This window comes from Lampetra fluviatilis, chromosome 54 (genome assembly GCF_964198595.1).
Source record: "Lampetra fluviatilis chromosome 54, kcLamFluv1.1, whole genome shotgun sequence".
NCBI classification, from domain to species: Eukaryota; Metazoa; Chordata; class Hyperoartia; order Petromyzontiformes; family Petromyzontidae; genus Lampetra; species Lampetra fluviatilis.
In genome coordinates this window covers 9,811,029-9,827,915 of record NC_136328.1, presented here as the reverse complement: position 1 = coordinate 9,827,915, position 16,887 = coordinate 9,811,029, and the positions used below count along the sequence as shown (strand labels likewise).

Sequence of the window (16,887 nt, the reverse complement as noted above, 5' to 3'; positions counted from 1 at the left end):
CAATGGTTTTGCGGCTCCCAGTTTATTTTTTCCTTCGGAAACGGGTCCAAGTGGCTCTTTATGTCTTAAAGGTTGCAGACCCCTGGCCTAGTGTATCTGTGTCTACGGCCTAGTCTATCTGTGTCTACGGCCTAGTGTATCTGTGTCTACGGCCTAGTGTATCTGTGGCTATGGCCTAGTGTATCTGTGTCTATGGCCTAGTGTATCTGTGTCTACGGCCTAGTGTATCTGTGTCTATGGCCTAGTGTATCTGTGTCTATGGCCTAGTGTATCTGTGTCTATGGCCTAGTGTATCTGTGGCTATGACCTAGTGTATCTGTGTCTATGGCCTTGTCTATCTGTGTCTATGGCCTAGTGTATCTGTGTCTATGGCCTAGTCTATCTGTGTCTATGGCCTAGTCTATCTGTGTCTATGGCCTAGTCTATCTGTGTATACGGTATCTGTGTCTACGGCCTAGTGTATCTGTGTCTACGGCCTAGTCTATCTGTGTCTATGGCCTAGTGTATCTGTGTCTACGGCCTAGTGTATCTGTGTCTATGGCCTAGTGTATCTGTGTCTATGGCCTAGTGTATCTGTGTCTACGGCTTAGTGTATCTGTGTCTACGGCCTAGTGTATCTGTGTCTATGGCCTAGTGTATCTGTGTCTATGGCCTAGTGTATCTGTGTCTATGGCCTAGTGTATCTGTGTCTATGGCCTAGTGTATCCGTGTCTACGGCCTAGTCTATCTGTGTCTATGGCCTAGTGTATCTGTGTCTATGGCCTAGTGTATCTGTGTCTATGGCCTAGTGTATCTGTGTCTATGGCCTAGTGTATCCGTGTCTACGGCCTAGTCTATCTGTGTCTATGGCCTAGTGTATCTGTGTCTATGGCCTAGTGTATCTGTGTCTATGGCCTAGTGTATCTGTGTCTACGGCCTAGTCTATCTGTGTCTATGGCCTAGTGTATCTGTGTCTATGACCTAGTGTATCTGTGTCTACGGCCTAGTCTATCTGTGTCTATGGCCTAGAGTATCTGTGTCTACGGCCTAGTGTATCTGTGTCTACGACCTAGTGTATCTGTGTCTACGACCTAGTGTATCTGTGGCTATGGCCTAGTGTATCTGTGTCTACGGCCTAGTGCATCTGTGTCTACGGCCTAGTGCATCTGTGTCTATGGCCTAGTGTATCTGTGTCTATGGCCTAGTGTATCTGTGTCTATGGCCTAGTGTATCTGTGGCTACGGCCTAGTGTATCTGTGTCTATGGCCTAGTGTATCTGTGTCTATGGCCTAGTGTATCTGTGGCTACGGCCTAGTGTATCTGTGTCTATGGCCTAGTGTATCTGTGGCTATGGCCTAGTGTATCTGTGGCTATGGCCTAGTGTATCTGTGTCTATGGCCTTGTGTATCCATGGTTATGGCCTAGTGTATCTGTGGCTATGGCCTAGTGTATCTGTGTCTATGGCCTTGTGTATCCATGGTTATGGCCTAGTGTATCTGTGTCTATGGCCTTGTGTATCCATGGTTATGGCCTAGTGTATCTGTGTCTATGGCCTCGTGTATCTGTGTCTATGGCCTAGTGTATCTGTGTCTATGGCCTAGTGTATCTGTGGCTATGACCTAGTGTATGTGTCTATGGCCTAGTCTATCTGTGTCTATGGCCTAGTGTATCCATGGTTATGGCCTAGTGTATCTGTGTCTATGGCCTAGTGTATCTGTATCTATGGCCTAGTGTATCTGTGTCTATGACCTAGTGTATCTGTGTCTATGGCCTAGTGTATCTGTGTCTATGGCCTCGTGTATCTGTGTCTATGGCCTAGTGTATCTGTGGCTATGGCCTAGTGTATCTGTGTCTACGGCCTAGTGTATCTGTGTCTACGGCCTAGTGTATCTGTGTCTATGGCCTAGTGTATCTGTGTCTATGGCCTAGTGTATCTGTGTCTATGGCCTAGTGTATCTGTGGCTATGACCTAGTGTATCTGTGTCTATGGCCTAGTCTATCTGTGTCTACGTCCTAGTGTATCTGTGTCTATGGCCTAGTGTATCTGTGTCTACGGCCTAGTCTATCTGTGTCTATGGCCTAGTGTATCTGTGTATACGGCCTAGTCTATCTGTGTCTATGGCCTAGTGTATCTGTGTCTACGGCTTAGTGTATCTGTGTCTACGGCCTAGTGTATCTGTGTCTATGGCCTAGTGTATCTGTGTCTATGGCCTAGTGTATCTGTGTCTATGGCCTAGTGTATCTGTGTCTATGGCCTAGTGTATCCGTGTCTACGGCCTAGTCTATCTGTGTCTATGGCCTAGTGTATCTGTGTCTATGGCCTAGTGTATCTGTGTCTATGGCCTAGTCTATCTGTGTCTATGGCCTAGTGTATCTGTGTCTACGGCCTAGTCTATCTGTGTCTATGGCCTAGTGTATCTGTGTCTATGACCTAGTGTATCTGTGTCTACGGCCTAGTCTATCTGTGTCTATGGCCTAGTGTATCTGTGTCTACGGCCTAGTGTATCTGTGTCTACGACCTAGTGTATCTGTGTCTACGGCCTAGTGTATCTGTGTCTACGGCCTAGTGTATCTGTGTCTACGACCTAGTGTATCTGTGTCTACGACCTAGTGTATCTGTGTCTATGGCCTAGTGTATCTGTGGCTATGGCCTAGTGCATCTGTGTCTATGGCCTAGTGCATCTGTGTCTACGGCCTAGTGCATCTGTGTCTATGGCCTAGTGTATCTGTGTCTATGGCCTAGTGTATCTGTGTCTATGGCCTAGTGTATCTGTGGCTACGGCCTAGTGTATCTGTGTCTACGGCCTAGTGTATCTGTGTCTATGGCCTAGTGTATCTGTGTCTATGGCCTAGTGTATCTGTGGCTATGGCCTAGTGTATCTGTGTCTATGGCCTAGTGTATCTGTGGCTATGGCCTAGTGTATCTGTGGCTACGGCCTAGTGTATCTGTGTCTATGGCCTAGTGTATCTGTGTCTATGGCCTAGTGTATCTGTGTCTATGGCCTAGTGTATCTGTGTCTACGGCCTAGTGTATCTGTGGCTACGGCCTAGTGTATCTGTGTCTATGGCCTAGTGTATCTGTGTCTACGGCCTAGTGTATCTGTGGCTATGGCCTAGTCTATCTGTGTCTACGGCCTAGTGTATCTGTGTCTACGGCCTAGTGTATCTGTGTCTATGGCCTAGTGTATCTGTGGCTATGGCCTAGTCTATCTGTGTCTACGGCCTAGTGTATCTGTGGCTACGGCCTAGTGTATCTGTGGCTATGGCCTAGTGTATCTGTGTCTATGGCCTTGTGTATCCATGGTTATGGCCTAGTGTATCTGTGGCTATGGCCTAGTGTATCTGTGTCTATGGCCTAGTGTATCTGTGTCTATGGCCTAGTGTATCTGTGGCTATGACCTAGTGTATGTGTCTATGGCCTAGTCTATCTGTGTCTATGGCCTAGTGTATCCATGGTTATGGCCTAGTGTATCTGTGGCTATGGCCTAGTGTATCTGTGTTTATGGCCTTGTGTATCTGTGTCTATGGCCTAGTGTATCCATGGTTATGGCCTAGTGTATCTGTGTCTATGGCCTAGTGTATCTGTGTCTATGGCCTCGTGTATCTGTGTCTATGGCCTAGTGTATCTGTGTCTATGGCCTAGTGTATCTGTGGCTATGACCTAGTGTATGTGTCTATGGCCTAGTCTATCTGTGTCTATGGCCTAGTGTATCCATGGTTATGGCCTAGTGTATCTGTGGCTATGGCCTAGTGTATCTGTGTTTATGGCCTTGTGTATCTGTGTCTATGGCCTAGTGTATCCATGGTCATGGCCTAGTGTATCTGTGTCTATGGCCTAGTGTATCTGTGTCTATGGCCTCGTGTATCTGTGTCTATGGCCTAGTGTATCTGTGGCTATGGCCTAGTGTATCTGTGTTTATGGCCTTGTGTATCTGTGTCTATGGCCTAGTGTATCTGTGGCTATGGCCTAGTGTATCTGTGTCTATGGCCTAGTGTATCTGTGGCTATGGCCTAGTGTATCTGTGTCTACAGCCTAGTGTATCTGTGTCTATGGCCGTGTGTATCCATGGTTATGGCCTAGTGAATCCATAGCTACGGACCAAGTGGGCCAGGTGTACTGATTGGGATGTCTGTGGGCCCATTACCCTCGATGGCCGAAGCAGCCACCTGTGTGAGGAATGTGCGGGTGGTGAATGGCCCACACCGCTGCCTCAGGCTGAGGAAGATGGAGGTGGAGAAGAAGGTGGAGATCAGGGCCAGCTCGGAGGTTGGCAGCCATGACCTGAAACACAAACAAGGTGAAGGTCAAGGGCAGAGATTGAGGTTTATTCTGTGTGACTCAAGAGGCCACAATAGGAGCCTCATCTTCAATAGAGACTTGGGTTGTCACCAGAAAGGCTAAAGTCAAACAAATACACAAACCACATAATGAAAGGCACGGGGTGGCGGGTTCACAATGGCCAGTTCCGAAACATTAAGAAATTTTGGTTTGGGATTCAAGCCATGGGTTTGGGTCTGTGTGTGGGTCTCTCTATGTGGTTTCACAATGGCTGTGGCCAATTCACAATGGCCATGTCAGTTACTGTAGATTAGCACACTGCCAATGAACCCGGTGACTTGAGTTGCACTGGAGAGACAAAGGCGGTTAGGATAATGTGAACATATGGACAGAGGGACAGGCAGACAGATAGATGGACAGACATATGGTTGGACGGATGGACAGAGAGATATGAAGGGACAGAGAGATGGAGAGAGACAGACAGATGGAGAAAGAGGCGGACGGACAGGGAGATGGAGGTACCTGTCAGTGAGCGGCAGGGAGAAGATGACGAAGAAGACGGCGAGGATGAAGTGGAGGTATGGCTCCAGGTGGGTCCAGCCGAACTCGCTCTCTGCCTCCTCTATGCTCAGGGCCGGCTCGAAGCGCCGCAGCAGCTCCGTCCACGTGCGGAAGTCGTCCCACGCTCGGCCGCTCTGAAACACCTGGGGGTTGTCACGGGGACATCACGGGGTCATGGTTGGTTTCACGGGATCATCACGAGGTCATGGTGGGGGATGCGGCGTAACGGCGAGGAGGGCCCGGGTCTAACTCTTTCTCTCTGCGTAAGTCTCTGCGTCTACGTGTCTCTAGGCGAGTCTCTCTGCATCTCTGTACGAGTCTCTCTGAGTCTCCGTGTGTCTAGGCAAGTCTCTCCACGTCTCTGTGCAAGTCTCTTTGCCTCTCCGTGTCTCGGCGTGAGTCCGTCCCCCTATGCGAGTCTCTCCGCGCGATAGCCACCTTGAGCGTGCACACGACCATTGTGGCGAACGCGAGTGCAAAGACGGCGAGCGGCACAGCGAGTGCGAAGAAGTCCAGGGTGAGGCGGCTGACGACGAGGAACACGAGCAACGCATTGAGCTGCTGCGTGGGCAGCGCCGCTTGCAGCCAGTGCAGCCCCGCACGCGATGCCGCCTCCAGTGCTTGCTCCTTGGCGTCCAGCAGCGCGCCCAGCGGGTAGCGCAGCAGCTGCACACGCGCCAATGCCGGGCGATGGCGTTAACTACCTCGCCTCGTATACAGGAGGGCGTGGGTTAGATCCCGACCCTGACATCTGTATATTGGGAGTTTGCATGTTCTCCCCGTGGTTGTGTGGATTTTTCTCCGTGCCCTACGGTTTTTCCCTCCACATTTAGAAACATGTGTTTAGAGTCTTTGACTCCTATAAGTGTCCACACGATAAGCCACTTCGTTGAGCTCTCACTTGTGGCCAGGTCACTTCTGAAAAAAAACTATGTAGCTCAGTGGGCCTTAACTGGTAAAATAAAAAATAGTTAGTCAGTAATGGCCAGTTTAACACGTAGGCTTTCGCGACCAATACTATTCATAATATAAGTTTTTTGGGTCAGATTGCGTTATTTATAAATGTGTCGTAACCCTCCACCACCCGACACGGCCAAACAGTAAAAAATGTGTCACCTTTTTCAAAGGACAAAATAATTTACATCTTTAGCCCACCGGTGTGTTGAAGAGAGAATCAACAGCATTTTAAAATTTGAGTACGATGTTTCGCTGGTAATTACAATCAGCTTCATCGGGCAAGAATGGTGAAGCTCTCCTGTTGCTCCCGGTCTTAAATAGAGCAGCAGTAGGGCGACGTCATCATTTAATTCAATCTGGTGCAGTGATTCGAGGCAAAGAGGGTTAGGGCTCTTCCTCGACGCCCACCCATGGGGAAGGGAGATGGAACCGATGGAGAGTGGTGCACCTTGTCGCGCAGGGCCATGCCGGATGGCGCCGAGCGTCCTCTACCGTGATTGCCGTCCGGGAGGACAGTGGAGGTGGCGGCCATGGCGGCGCGGCCTGCGGGGGGCAGGCCGCGAGCGTAGCCCCCCGTGAGCTGCAGGAAGTCGGCCTCCGAGAGGCAGCGCGAGTCTGCTGCCCAGGAGGGAGAGAACACATGCAGCTTAAACCCAGCGGGCCACCCTACAAGCAGACAGAATCAACTTGTCTCTATGTGAATCTATGGGTCTCTATAAAAATATATGGACCACTGTGTTAGTCTAAGGGTCTCTATGCAAGTCTGTGGGTCTCTATGCGAGTCTATGGGTCTCTATGTGAGTCTGTGGGTCTCTATGTGAGTCTATGGGTCTCTGCGTGAGTATAGATCTCTATGTGAGTCTGCGGATCTTTACGTGAGTCTATGAGTTTGTATGTGAGTCTGGGTCTCTGCGTGAGTCTATGGGTCTCTGTGTGAGTATATGGATATCTGTGTTAGTCTATGGCTCTTTGTGTTAGTCTATGGGTATCTATGTGAGTCTATGGGTCTCTATGTGAGTCTATGGGTCTCTATGTGAGTCTATGGATCTCTATGTGATTCTGTGGGTCTCTGTGTTAGACTATTGGTCTCTGTGTGAGTCTATGGGTGTCTGTAGCTGGCCATGCCACCCCACTTGCCCCCTCTGTCCCTGCCTGTTCAGACCCGCCCACCCCCGTGTCCCACCCCTGTGCCCCCCACCATTGGAATTGAGCAGCCGCGTGACCACCTCGCTCTGCTGGCGCAACAGCTTGGGCAGTGGAGTCCGGCTTGCAGCCTCTAAGGGTGGGGGTGGGAAGCAACGGGATAGTCACCCCAAGTCATGTGTTCACTTTCTCGTCCTCACAGCCATGCAGCCGCTGACTGCGTGCATCGTTGTAAGTTTTGATCAATGTTGCCGAGCGCCTGCCCCCGAGGCCTGCTGGAGGCCCCAAGAGACCTCAGAGGCTCCTGGAAGCCACCTGGAGGCCCCTCGAGGCCCTGGAGGTCCCCTGGAGGCTCCCGGAGGCCCTGTGTGACGGCCTCCGGGGACACGCATGGCCCACGGTGGCGGCGGTAGGGGTGGTGGCACCGTGGGCGTTGATGGAGGGGACGTTCTCCAGCAGCTCGCTGGGCGCCACGCGGGCCTTGCGCTGAGGATTGAGGCGCCAGTAGAGCAGCAGTGAAGCCCTGCGCACCGAGCGCTCAAACGCAGACTCCTGCGCCAGCTCCCGCACGCGCTCACGGTTCTCCTCCGTCAGCCCTGAGGGGCGGGGTAAAGAGAGTGGGGAGCCCATCAAATAAATGAAAAAATAGTGGTCCTGTCGAGACACTGGGATCATGGGTTCCAACCCTGGGTCTGAGTCTCTCTCTCTCTCTCTCTTAGAAGGTTCATAATGGCCAGGTAGGAGACACTGAAATCCTGGGTTCAAGCCCTGGGTCTGGGTCTCACTCAGCTATTCTTCAGTGGAGATGTTGGATTGAGAAACTATAATGATGGTGGTTGTTGTGGTGATCATGTTGGCGGTGGTGGTTGTTGTGGTTGAGATGGTGGTGATTGCGGTGGTAATTTTGGTTGCGGGGTTTGTGTTGGTGGTGGCGGTGGTTGTGTTGGTGGTGGCTGTGTTGGCCGTGGTGGTTGTGATGGTGGTTGTTGTGGTTGAGATGGTGGTGGTATTGGTGGTAGTTGTGGTCATGTTGGTGGTTGTTGTTGGTGGCCGTGGTGGCTGTGGTGGTGGAGGTGGTGTGGGCCGCACCTCGCCCCTCGCGCTGGCACCTGCGCAGGAGGCGCACGGCCAGCGCGTGGCCCTGGGCGGCAGCGCGCAGCAGCCAGCCCACCCCCTCCGTGCTGTGCAACTCCTCCTCCCCCTCCTCCCCCTCTTCTGCTTGCGCAAAGTAGTGCCTTGCCAGCTGCTCCACCACGGGGCATGGGAGGGGTGGAGGGGGCCACGGAGGGGGGTGGGTGGGGACCCAGGGGGGGGAGAGGGGGAGGGGGGTAGGGGAGAAGAGGGGGGGGTGACGCAGGGGGTGTGGGGGGCACGGGGGTGGGCACAGAGGAGTTGGGGGGGAGTGGGGCACGGGGGGGGGGGGGGGGGCCCTGGGTTGGTTTGGGGCCATGGGCGGTGGTGCCGCTGGCTGCACCGCACAGCGAGACGTGGCCTGGGTTCGACTCCCGACTCAGGTGCCACTCAGCGTGTACTTCATAATTAACTGTGTAACAAAACACTTTTTTTTTGTTCCTGGGTAGTAAGTGTTATTTCATAATTGCTTATGCCTCAAAAGTACAGAAAATGGCTATTATTCCCCCCAAACTGTCCTTTTGTGACCAGGACAATGATATTTAGAAATTTACCTATTTTCAATGAGAAAACGTGTGCATTTGTGTCTTTCCTAGGACATAAAGTCCTATGAAGGCCAACACCAGAACTGGTCCTGGGCCTCCCCTAGGTCGACTTAGCCTCAAATTAGTACTTGGTGCGGTGTGTAAACATTGCCACTGGGGAGACAAAGGCGGTCGGGCGTGGTGCTGGCCACCCACCCCCTCGTGTACCGTTCTGGCCTTCATAGGTGCTCGCTAAAGGCACTTGCCCCTACAGTCTGTTAAGGCTATATGGATAATCTTTGTCTTTTTTGAATGACAGTGAGCGAGAGTGAAGTTTGAACGAGTTTCCTCCGGGTTCTCTAGTTTCCTCCTCCCATAGCTAAACCCACACCCACAGTGGAACTAACATCGACCCAACACCCCCCCTCCCGCCCCCCAATGCTGAACCCTTGCAGCAGTGAACTCCTCAACAGGAACCTCAAAACAGCCCGGCAGCACCCTCCTTGCAGGTGCCACCACGCAAACGCACTCGCCCCCATCACCTCTACCACCACCATCATCTTCACCACCATCACCATCATCTCCAACACTGTCACCTCCATCACCACCCCATCACCTCTAATAATAATAAAATTTATATCGCGCGCAATGTTGCGGACCGAAGACGCAATTCTAAGGTGCGGAGCCGAGCAGTGTCAGATCGCGTCGCGTGGTTCCAGGGAGATGTCGAGCTGAAGAGATGTACCTTAAGATTTTTTTTTTTATTAAGAAAATGATGGATCGTTATGGATGTTAATAAGGATGGCATTCCAGATGACGGGGGCTGCGATGGAGAAACAACAGTCCTTGTCCTGGGAGTTTCAATAAGGTTCTGTGATGCACTACGAAGGTTTCTACGATTAATTGAAGTGTAAGGCATCAGCAGAGAACTTAGGTACGTAGGTAACCGGATTTTAGGGCACGGTAGCAGAGGCAAGCGATCTTGAAGGTATATTCTGGTCGAAATAAGCAGCCAATAAAGGGCCCGAAGGATGGACAGGGAGTCAGGGCCAGGATTGCAGGGGCCATGGACAACTCGGGCAATGTGGTTTTGGAGGCGTTGTAGCTTATTTTGGTTGTCTGGAGAGGACTAAACGAGGACTGAGTTACAATAGTCGAGCTACGACTCAACGATGCTGCAGGCAAGAGTATTTGCGATGTCAGAGGTGATGAGCGGATGTAGATGGCAGAGGGCCCTGAGATGGTAGTTGCAGGACTTGAGAACGAGATTGACAAGGGTGTCGAAGGAGAGAGTGGGACCCAGATTGACGCGAGAAATGTCAGATGGTCGGAGAGTGGAACAAAGGTACCAGCAATTGAGATTCCCGAGGGGAGTGGGAGTGAAACCAGTCTTTGCCGAGTGCCAATTAAGATGGTCTTGGATTTGGTCGGGTTTAGGGAGAGGTCATGATCTTGAAACCAGTGCTGTAATGCGGTCAGGCAAGCAAGTCAGAGCAGCCTCGAGAGTCTATAGTTAGACCAAGTTCTAGAGCTACCATCACCATCATCTCCATCACCTCCACCAGCATCACGTCCACTACCACCACTGTCAATCACCACCTACACCATCACCATAACCACCACCTCCACCATCACCACCACTCACCTCCACCTGGGCATCAGCAGATCCATCCCTCGCCCTCTGCTTGAGGTCGTTAAGGTCAGTGGCGGATGTTGTCCCCACATCGCCACTACTGCCACCACCGCCATCGCCACCTTCAAAACAACATCGCACTGCCATCAACACCTTCAAAATAAAATCGCACCACCAGCACCACCTTCAAAACAACATTGCTATCAACATCATCACCATCAAAACAATTACTCCTACCATCACCATCACCACCTTCACCACCATCACCACTGCATTCAAAAGCCATAGCAATCTCACCACCATCACTACCAATCAAAGACAAAGATCTCCCCCTGTCGCCTCTTAACACATTGTTGGGGCAAATGGTGTTAATGAATAGCACCTATGAAGGCCGGCACGGGGTAGGTAGGTAGCCAGCACCATGCCTGGTCGCCTTTATCTACCTAGTGGCGATGTTTATACACTGCACCAGATACTCATTTAAGGCTGAGTCGACCTAGGGGATGACCAGGACCGGTTCAGATAATCGTCAATGGTGTTGACCATGAGCGGGAATCGAACCCAGGTTTCCGAATTCGTAGCACAGTGCGCTAGCCGCTACACTGCCACCATCATCACCCCTGCTTTCAAACCAGCATCTGCACTGAACTGTAACTGAGAGAGACCCAGACTAAGGGATTGAACCCAGGCTCTCGGTATTTCCCACACGGCCATAATGAAGCCCTAAGAGAGACAGAGAGGTTTAGATGTGAAACCCACCTTGGTGCAGATACCACATCACAGTCCCCTCTCCGTGCTGCTCCTCCATTCCCGCAAAGCCCTTGGAACAACTCAACTAAAACCTCGTAACCAGGGATTTTCTAGAACCTCAAGTCTGGACCACGGTCTAGAGAGACAGAGGAGGAGAGAGGGACAGGGGAGATAGAAAGTGACCAGAGATAGAGGAGAGACAGATGAGACAGAGAGTAGCAGAGAAGACAGAGGAAAGATACAGGAAATAGATAGAAGAGAGAGACAGAGGAGAGAAAGAGGAGACAGAGGAGAGAGGCACAGGGAAACAGGAGAGAGAGGGAGACAGGAAAGAGACAGAGGAAAGAGGCAGAGGGAGACAGGAGAGAGACAGAGGTAGACATGAGAGAGACGAGACTGAGTCGAGGTTGCAACATTGCGAGCCTGGGTTGGGGATAGGACAGAGGGCAAGTTCCATCGGGTGACAGGTTTAAAGTTCTAGAGTCCATGTCATGCAATATTTAGGAAGGTGAGATTCTACATGGACAAGGTCTTGGAGAATCAACATAGACGTGGATTTCCAGTCGAGAGAAAGTTCTAGAGAGAGCAAGAGAGAAGAATGTATGGGTTGGTTCCAGAGAGAAGGAAAATCTGAATCTATAGTGCCTCATGTCTTGAGATATGATATTCTATAGACTAGGATATAAAGATGTGATAATCTACAGACTGTGTTTAGAGATATTAGAATATAGACGAAACTAGGTGTTTGAGTCGATATATGGATCAGTTTCCAGAATCTATGGTCAGACCATATTCCAGAGTCTAGAGATATACTAGTTTCTGAAGTCTATAGACAGACCAGGTTATCAAGTGGAAAGTCATAGCAGGCTCTAGAGCCTATAGTTAAACCAAGTTCTAGAGCCTATAGTCAGATCGAGTTCTAGAGTCTGTAGTTAGATCGAGTTCTAGAGTCTATAGTTAGACCGAGTTCTAGAGTCCATAGTTAGACCAAGCTCTAGAGTCTATAGTTAGACCGAGTTCTAGAGTCTATAGTCAGATCAAGTTCTAGAGTCTATAGTTAGACCGAGTTCTAGAGTCTATACTTAGACTAAGTTCTAGAGTCTATAGTTAGACCGAGTTCTAGAGTCTATAGTTAGACCGAGTTCTAAAGTCTATAGTTAGACCAAGTTCTAGAGTCCATAGTTAGACCGAGTTCTAGAGTCTATAGTTAGACCGAGTTCTAGAGTCTATAGTTAGACCAAGCTCTAGAGTCTATAGTTAGACCCAGTTCTAGAGTCTATAGTTAGACCGAGTTCTAGAGTCTATAGTTAGACCAAGTTCTAGAGTCTATAGTTAGACCGAGTTCTAGAGTCTATAGTTAGACCAAGCTCTAGAGTCTACAGTTAGACCGAGTTCTAGAGTCTATAGTTAGACCAAGCTCTAGAGTCTACAGTTAGACCGAGTTCTAGAGTCTATAGTCAGACCAAGTTCTAGAGCCTATAGTCAGACCAAGTTCTAGAGCCTATAGTTATACCGAGTTCTAGAGTCTATAGTTAGACCGAGTTCTAGAGTCTATAGTCAGACCAAGTTCTAGAGACTATAGTCAGACCGAGTTCTAGAGTCTATAGGTAGACCAAGTTCTAGAGCCTATAGTTAGACCAAGTTCTAGAGCCTATAGTCAGAACATGCTCTAAAGTCTATAGTTAGACCAAGCTCTAGAGACTATAGTTAGACCAAGTTCTAGAGACTATAGTTAGACCGAGTTCTAGAGCCTATAGTCAGATCAAGTTCTAGAGCCTATAGTTAGACCAACTTCTAGAGACTATAGTTAGACCGAGTTCTAGAGTCTATAGTTAGACCAAGCTCTAGAGTCGATAGTCAGACCAAGCTCTAGAGTCTACAGTTAGACCGAGTTCTAGAGTCTATAGTTAGACCAAGCTCTAGAGTCTACAGTTAGACCGAGTTCTAGAGTCTATAGTCAGACCAAGTTCTAGAGCCTATAGTCAGACCAAGTTCTAGAGCCTATAGTTATACCGAATTCTAGAGTCTATAGTTAGACCGAGTTCTAGAGTCTATAGTCAGACCAAGTTCTAGAGACTATAGTCAGACCGAGTTCTAGAGTCTATAGGTAGACCAAGTTCTAGAGCCTATAGTTAGACCAAGTTCTAGAGCCTATAGTCAGAACATGCTCTAAAGTCTATAGTTAGACCAAGCTCTAGAGACTATAGTTAGACCAAGTTCTAGAGACTATAGTTAGACCGAGTTCTAGAGCCTATAGTCAGATCAAGTTCTAGAGCCTATAGTTAGACCAACTTCTAGAGACTATAGTTAGACCGAGTTCTAGAGTCTATAGTTAGACCAAGCTCTAGAGTCGATAGTCAGACCAGGCTCTAGAGTCTATAGTCAGACCGAGTTCTAGAGTTTATAGTTAGACCAAGTTCTAGAGCCTATAGTTAGACCGAGTTTTAGAGTCTATAGTTATACCATGTTCTAGAGTCTATAGTTAGACCAAGTTATAGAGCCTATAGTTAGACCAAGTTCTAGAGCCTATAGTTAGACCAAGTTCTAGAGCCTATAGTTAGACCAAGTTCTAGAGTCTATAGTTAGACCGAGTTCTAGAGCCGATAGTCAGATCAAGTTCTAGAGCCGATAGTTAGACCAAGTTCTAGAGTCTATAGTTAGACCAAGTTCTAGAGCCTATAGTTATACCATGTTCTAGAGTCTATAGTTAGACCAAGTTCTAGAGCCTATAGTTAGACCAAGTTCTAGAGTCTATAGTTAGACCGAGTTCTAGAGCCGATAGTCAGATCAAGTTCTAGAGCCGATAGTTAGACCAAGTTATAGAGCCTATAGTTAGACCAAGTTCTAGAGTCCATAGTTCACTCAGACCACCAAAGAGACAAACCAGGTCCCGGGATGTGGAGAGCGCAGCTCCTGACTCCTGTGGGGACGTGAGCGCACGGCGCGTGAGCTCCGTGCGCGGCACTATTAATACCCGCGGCGAGTACCGCATCAGCACCGCCGCCGGCGCCAGCGACGCCGCAGTGCAACCTGCAGGCTGGCTCCCAGCCCACCCGCCATCCACACCACCACTACACTCACGGACTAACGATGTCCTTTACTTAGCCAGGCGAGAGCCCCCATTGAAATTCACCGTCTCAAGTGACTGACGTCCTTTATTTGACGAGGTGAGAGTCCCATTGATGTTTACCATTTCTTGTGAAGTCCTTTATTAACCAGGCACCACCGCCACCACCAAAGACTGTTGGGCCAAGTTGCACACCGCACCAGGTACTTATTTGAAGCTGAGTAGACCTAGGGGAGCCCCAGGACCGATTAAGATAATCGCAATCACTGGTGTTGGCCGTGAATGGGAATTGAACTCGGGTCGCCGGGTTCGAAGCACATTGCACTACCGCTCCCATCACCACGACTACCACCAATGACACCTCCCGCATCATCACAAGTTGCCCCAAACCCACAAATGAACCTTATGTCAGGACCCAGGGGTCCCGATTAAACGGAAGTCAAAATCGTAATTTATTCATTTATTTTTGCCGACTCCGTCCCACCGCGCACATAAACGCCGCGACCCGCCTGGCGCGGATCGTTCCGTCGTCGTGTCGTGTCCAAGCGCAGCAGCGGCGAGGACGAATGCGCAGAAGAGCTGAACAAGCTAAATGCGCTCCATGCTCGGGTACGGGCAGGATCATAAGTCTTATCCAAAGCTGCTCAAACTGCCTACACGACTTAAGTACTTTGTCATAACGGTTTGCATAATACAGTGAAACTGCTCTCTTATCTTCATTAGTATTTGTGACCTACCAATGTTTGCAGCCAGGATCAATCGATGACAATCCTATTACCTGCAGATATTTAACAGATGAGATGCGTTGCACCGTAAATTCCTCCTGTTTGATAATACTTCTCTTGAACGTATATATGCATCTGTGCAGATAGTTTTTTTTGCGGTTAAGCCATAGTCCCCAACGCTCGTATCAATGTGAATAAGAGGACATTGGTATAAACGCTTGTTACAATATGAACAGCGCATTGAAAACGTGTACTATTTTATGTACTGTTTACAGAGTGTGTTCACAAATTCACACTGAGAACCCCGATGATTGAAAGAGGGGTATACATTTTTTAGTGAATTTAAATAGAGGTACTGCAGGTAAGCAGTTTTCAGTTTTAAAGGCATAGTTTAACAAGACAACACTTGCCACCATCCTTCAAATCCATTGGTGAAAAGAGCAAAGTTTTTGTTTACATTATATGTTTATGCGAGAGCCGGGGGCTTATGGGACCCCGGGGTCCCGCCATAAAAGGTCTAAATGTCAACAGCTGGAATGTCCTTGCAGGAACAGCGCCACCAGACATGCGGAGAGCAGCAGCCGTGTGCGAGTCTGGAGGAGAGACTGGAGACACCGGACACCCTCCCCACGGGCGGCGCTAGCCGGCACCCCGTGTGGTCGTGAGGGCGCGGCGCGAGACGTGGCGGCGGGTGCGAGCGAGCGAGCGAGCGCGGGGCAGGCAACACACGGAGCGCTCCAGGTCGACTTGGCACCCGGGTGGGGAGCTCCTGCCTGGCCACGTGGCAGAGCTCCGCACTGACACACGACGACCGTGTGGCTGTGAGAGGTGGCCATGCCACAGCGCTGGCTCTGGCAACACCACACCTTCGTGTGCCTTGCCGACCTTGATAGGCGCCACTCGCTAACAGCACTTGCCCCAACAGCCGGTTAGAGGCGACTTGGGGGTCATTATCTGTGTCTGGTTGAAGTGGAGTGTCTGGGTGTGGTGAGCTGTTTATGGAAGTGATTGGTAGCAAAAGTCTACGGTTCCCTTTACTTATAAACCAGCAGTGACGCCCAGTCACCCACCCTCGCCGTTATTCTGGCTCTGTGAGCCCCAGTGATTAACACCGGCCCCTATGGGAGCCTTAGTCTGGCTCTGTGAGCCCCAGTGATTAACATCGGCCTTTATGGGAGGGAGCCTTCGTCTGGCTCTGTGAGCCCCAGTGATTAACACTGGCCCCTATGGGAGCCTTCATCTGGCTCTGTGAGCCCCAGTGATTAACATTGCATCATATGGGAACATGAGTGTGGCTCTATGAGCCCCGGTGATTAACACAGCGAACTGATGGTGGCAGGCTCGGGGCAGGAAGACAGAACAATGCCAGGAGCTCTGGGTTGACCGGGATGACTGACAGATGCAACACCTGGAAACACAAAACAAAGTTCATCCGTATAGCGTCTAACACTGTTGGGGCAAGTGCTGTTAGCGAGAAGCAGCACCTATGAAGGCCGGCACGGCACGCGAGGGGGTGGGTGACCAGCCCCGCGCCCGGCCACCTTTGTCTCTCCAGTGCTGCTGCTGCTTTACACACAGCCCACAAGGTGCCCACATGAGGCTGAGTCGACCTAGGCAACCCCCAGTACCGGTTCAGATACAGCACTCCCCATCACCGCTGTTGGTGGTGGCCGCGAACTCGATACGTCCAGGTTCGCATCGCGACGTGCTAACCGACTACGCTCACCGCTAGCCCACCCGCTCACTCATAGACTCACTCACGGCAGCTGCCACCCTCGCCCACCTTCACTGTCGGCTCGCTCCAGGCTCGCCATGGGACTGCGCCGACTTCCCCCTCCCACCACCCCTTGCCAAGATGGCGGCGCGGTTGTTGCGGTCTCGTGCTTGAGACTTCACGCCTACAAGGAACAGCCCGTACCAAGATGGCGGCGCGATCCGCTGGTCGCTTGTGAGAACGTCACACGAAGTCAATAAAGCAAATTCAATCGATTTTCGAGTTCACATTTAAAGTTAATTGTTGCCGCTACGTTGGCAGTGGTGCACAAAAAAAATGTCAACGCGATTCCGACGTTTCGGGAAATGACCCTTCTCAAATCATGTGCTCTGACAAAAGGCAATTTCTAAAACGTCGTCGCCTA

General features: G+C 50.3%; 1 protein-coding gene across 2 annotated transcripts in view; it reads right to left on the bottom strand.

Moving 5' to 3' along the window:
* WFS1 (wolframin ER transmembrane glycoprotein) overlaps window positions 1-16,582 on the bottom strand; it is a 47,135-nt gene extending 30,553 nt beyond the window's left edge. The window contains exons 1-9 of one of the 2 annotated variants that reach the window (XM_078879730.1): window positions 16,533-16,582; window positions 10,220-10,329; window positions 8,009-8,162; window positions 7,345-7,515; window positions 6,975-7,052; window positions 6,225-6,394; window positions 5,258-5,485; window positions 4,781-4,962; window positions 4,125-4,261 (exon numbers count right to left, since the gene is read on the bottom strand). In XM_078879730.1, coding sequence (XP_078735856.1) covers window positions 4,125-4,261; window positions 4,781-4,962; window positions 5,258-5,485; window positions 6,225-6,394; window positions 6,975-7,052; window positions 7,345-7,515; window positions 8,009-8,162; window positions 10,220-10,329; window positions 16,533-16,563 — 1,261 coding nt within the window. In that variant the 5' untranslated portion in view covers window positions 16,564-16,582. The remainder of the gene's footprint in view (window positions 1-4,124; window positions 4,262-4,780; window positions 4,963-5,257; window positions 5,486-6,224; window positions 6,395-6,974; window positions 7,053-7,344; window positions 7,516-8,008; window positions 8,163-10,219; window positions 10,330-16,532) is intronic. The other variant, XM_078879731.1, reaches the window with a different exon arrangement.
* Window positions 16,583-16,887: the final 305 nt, after the last annotated feature.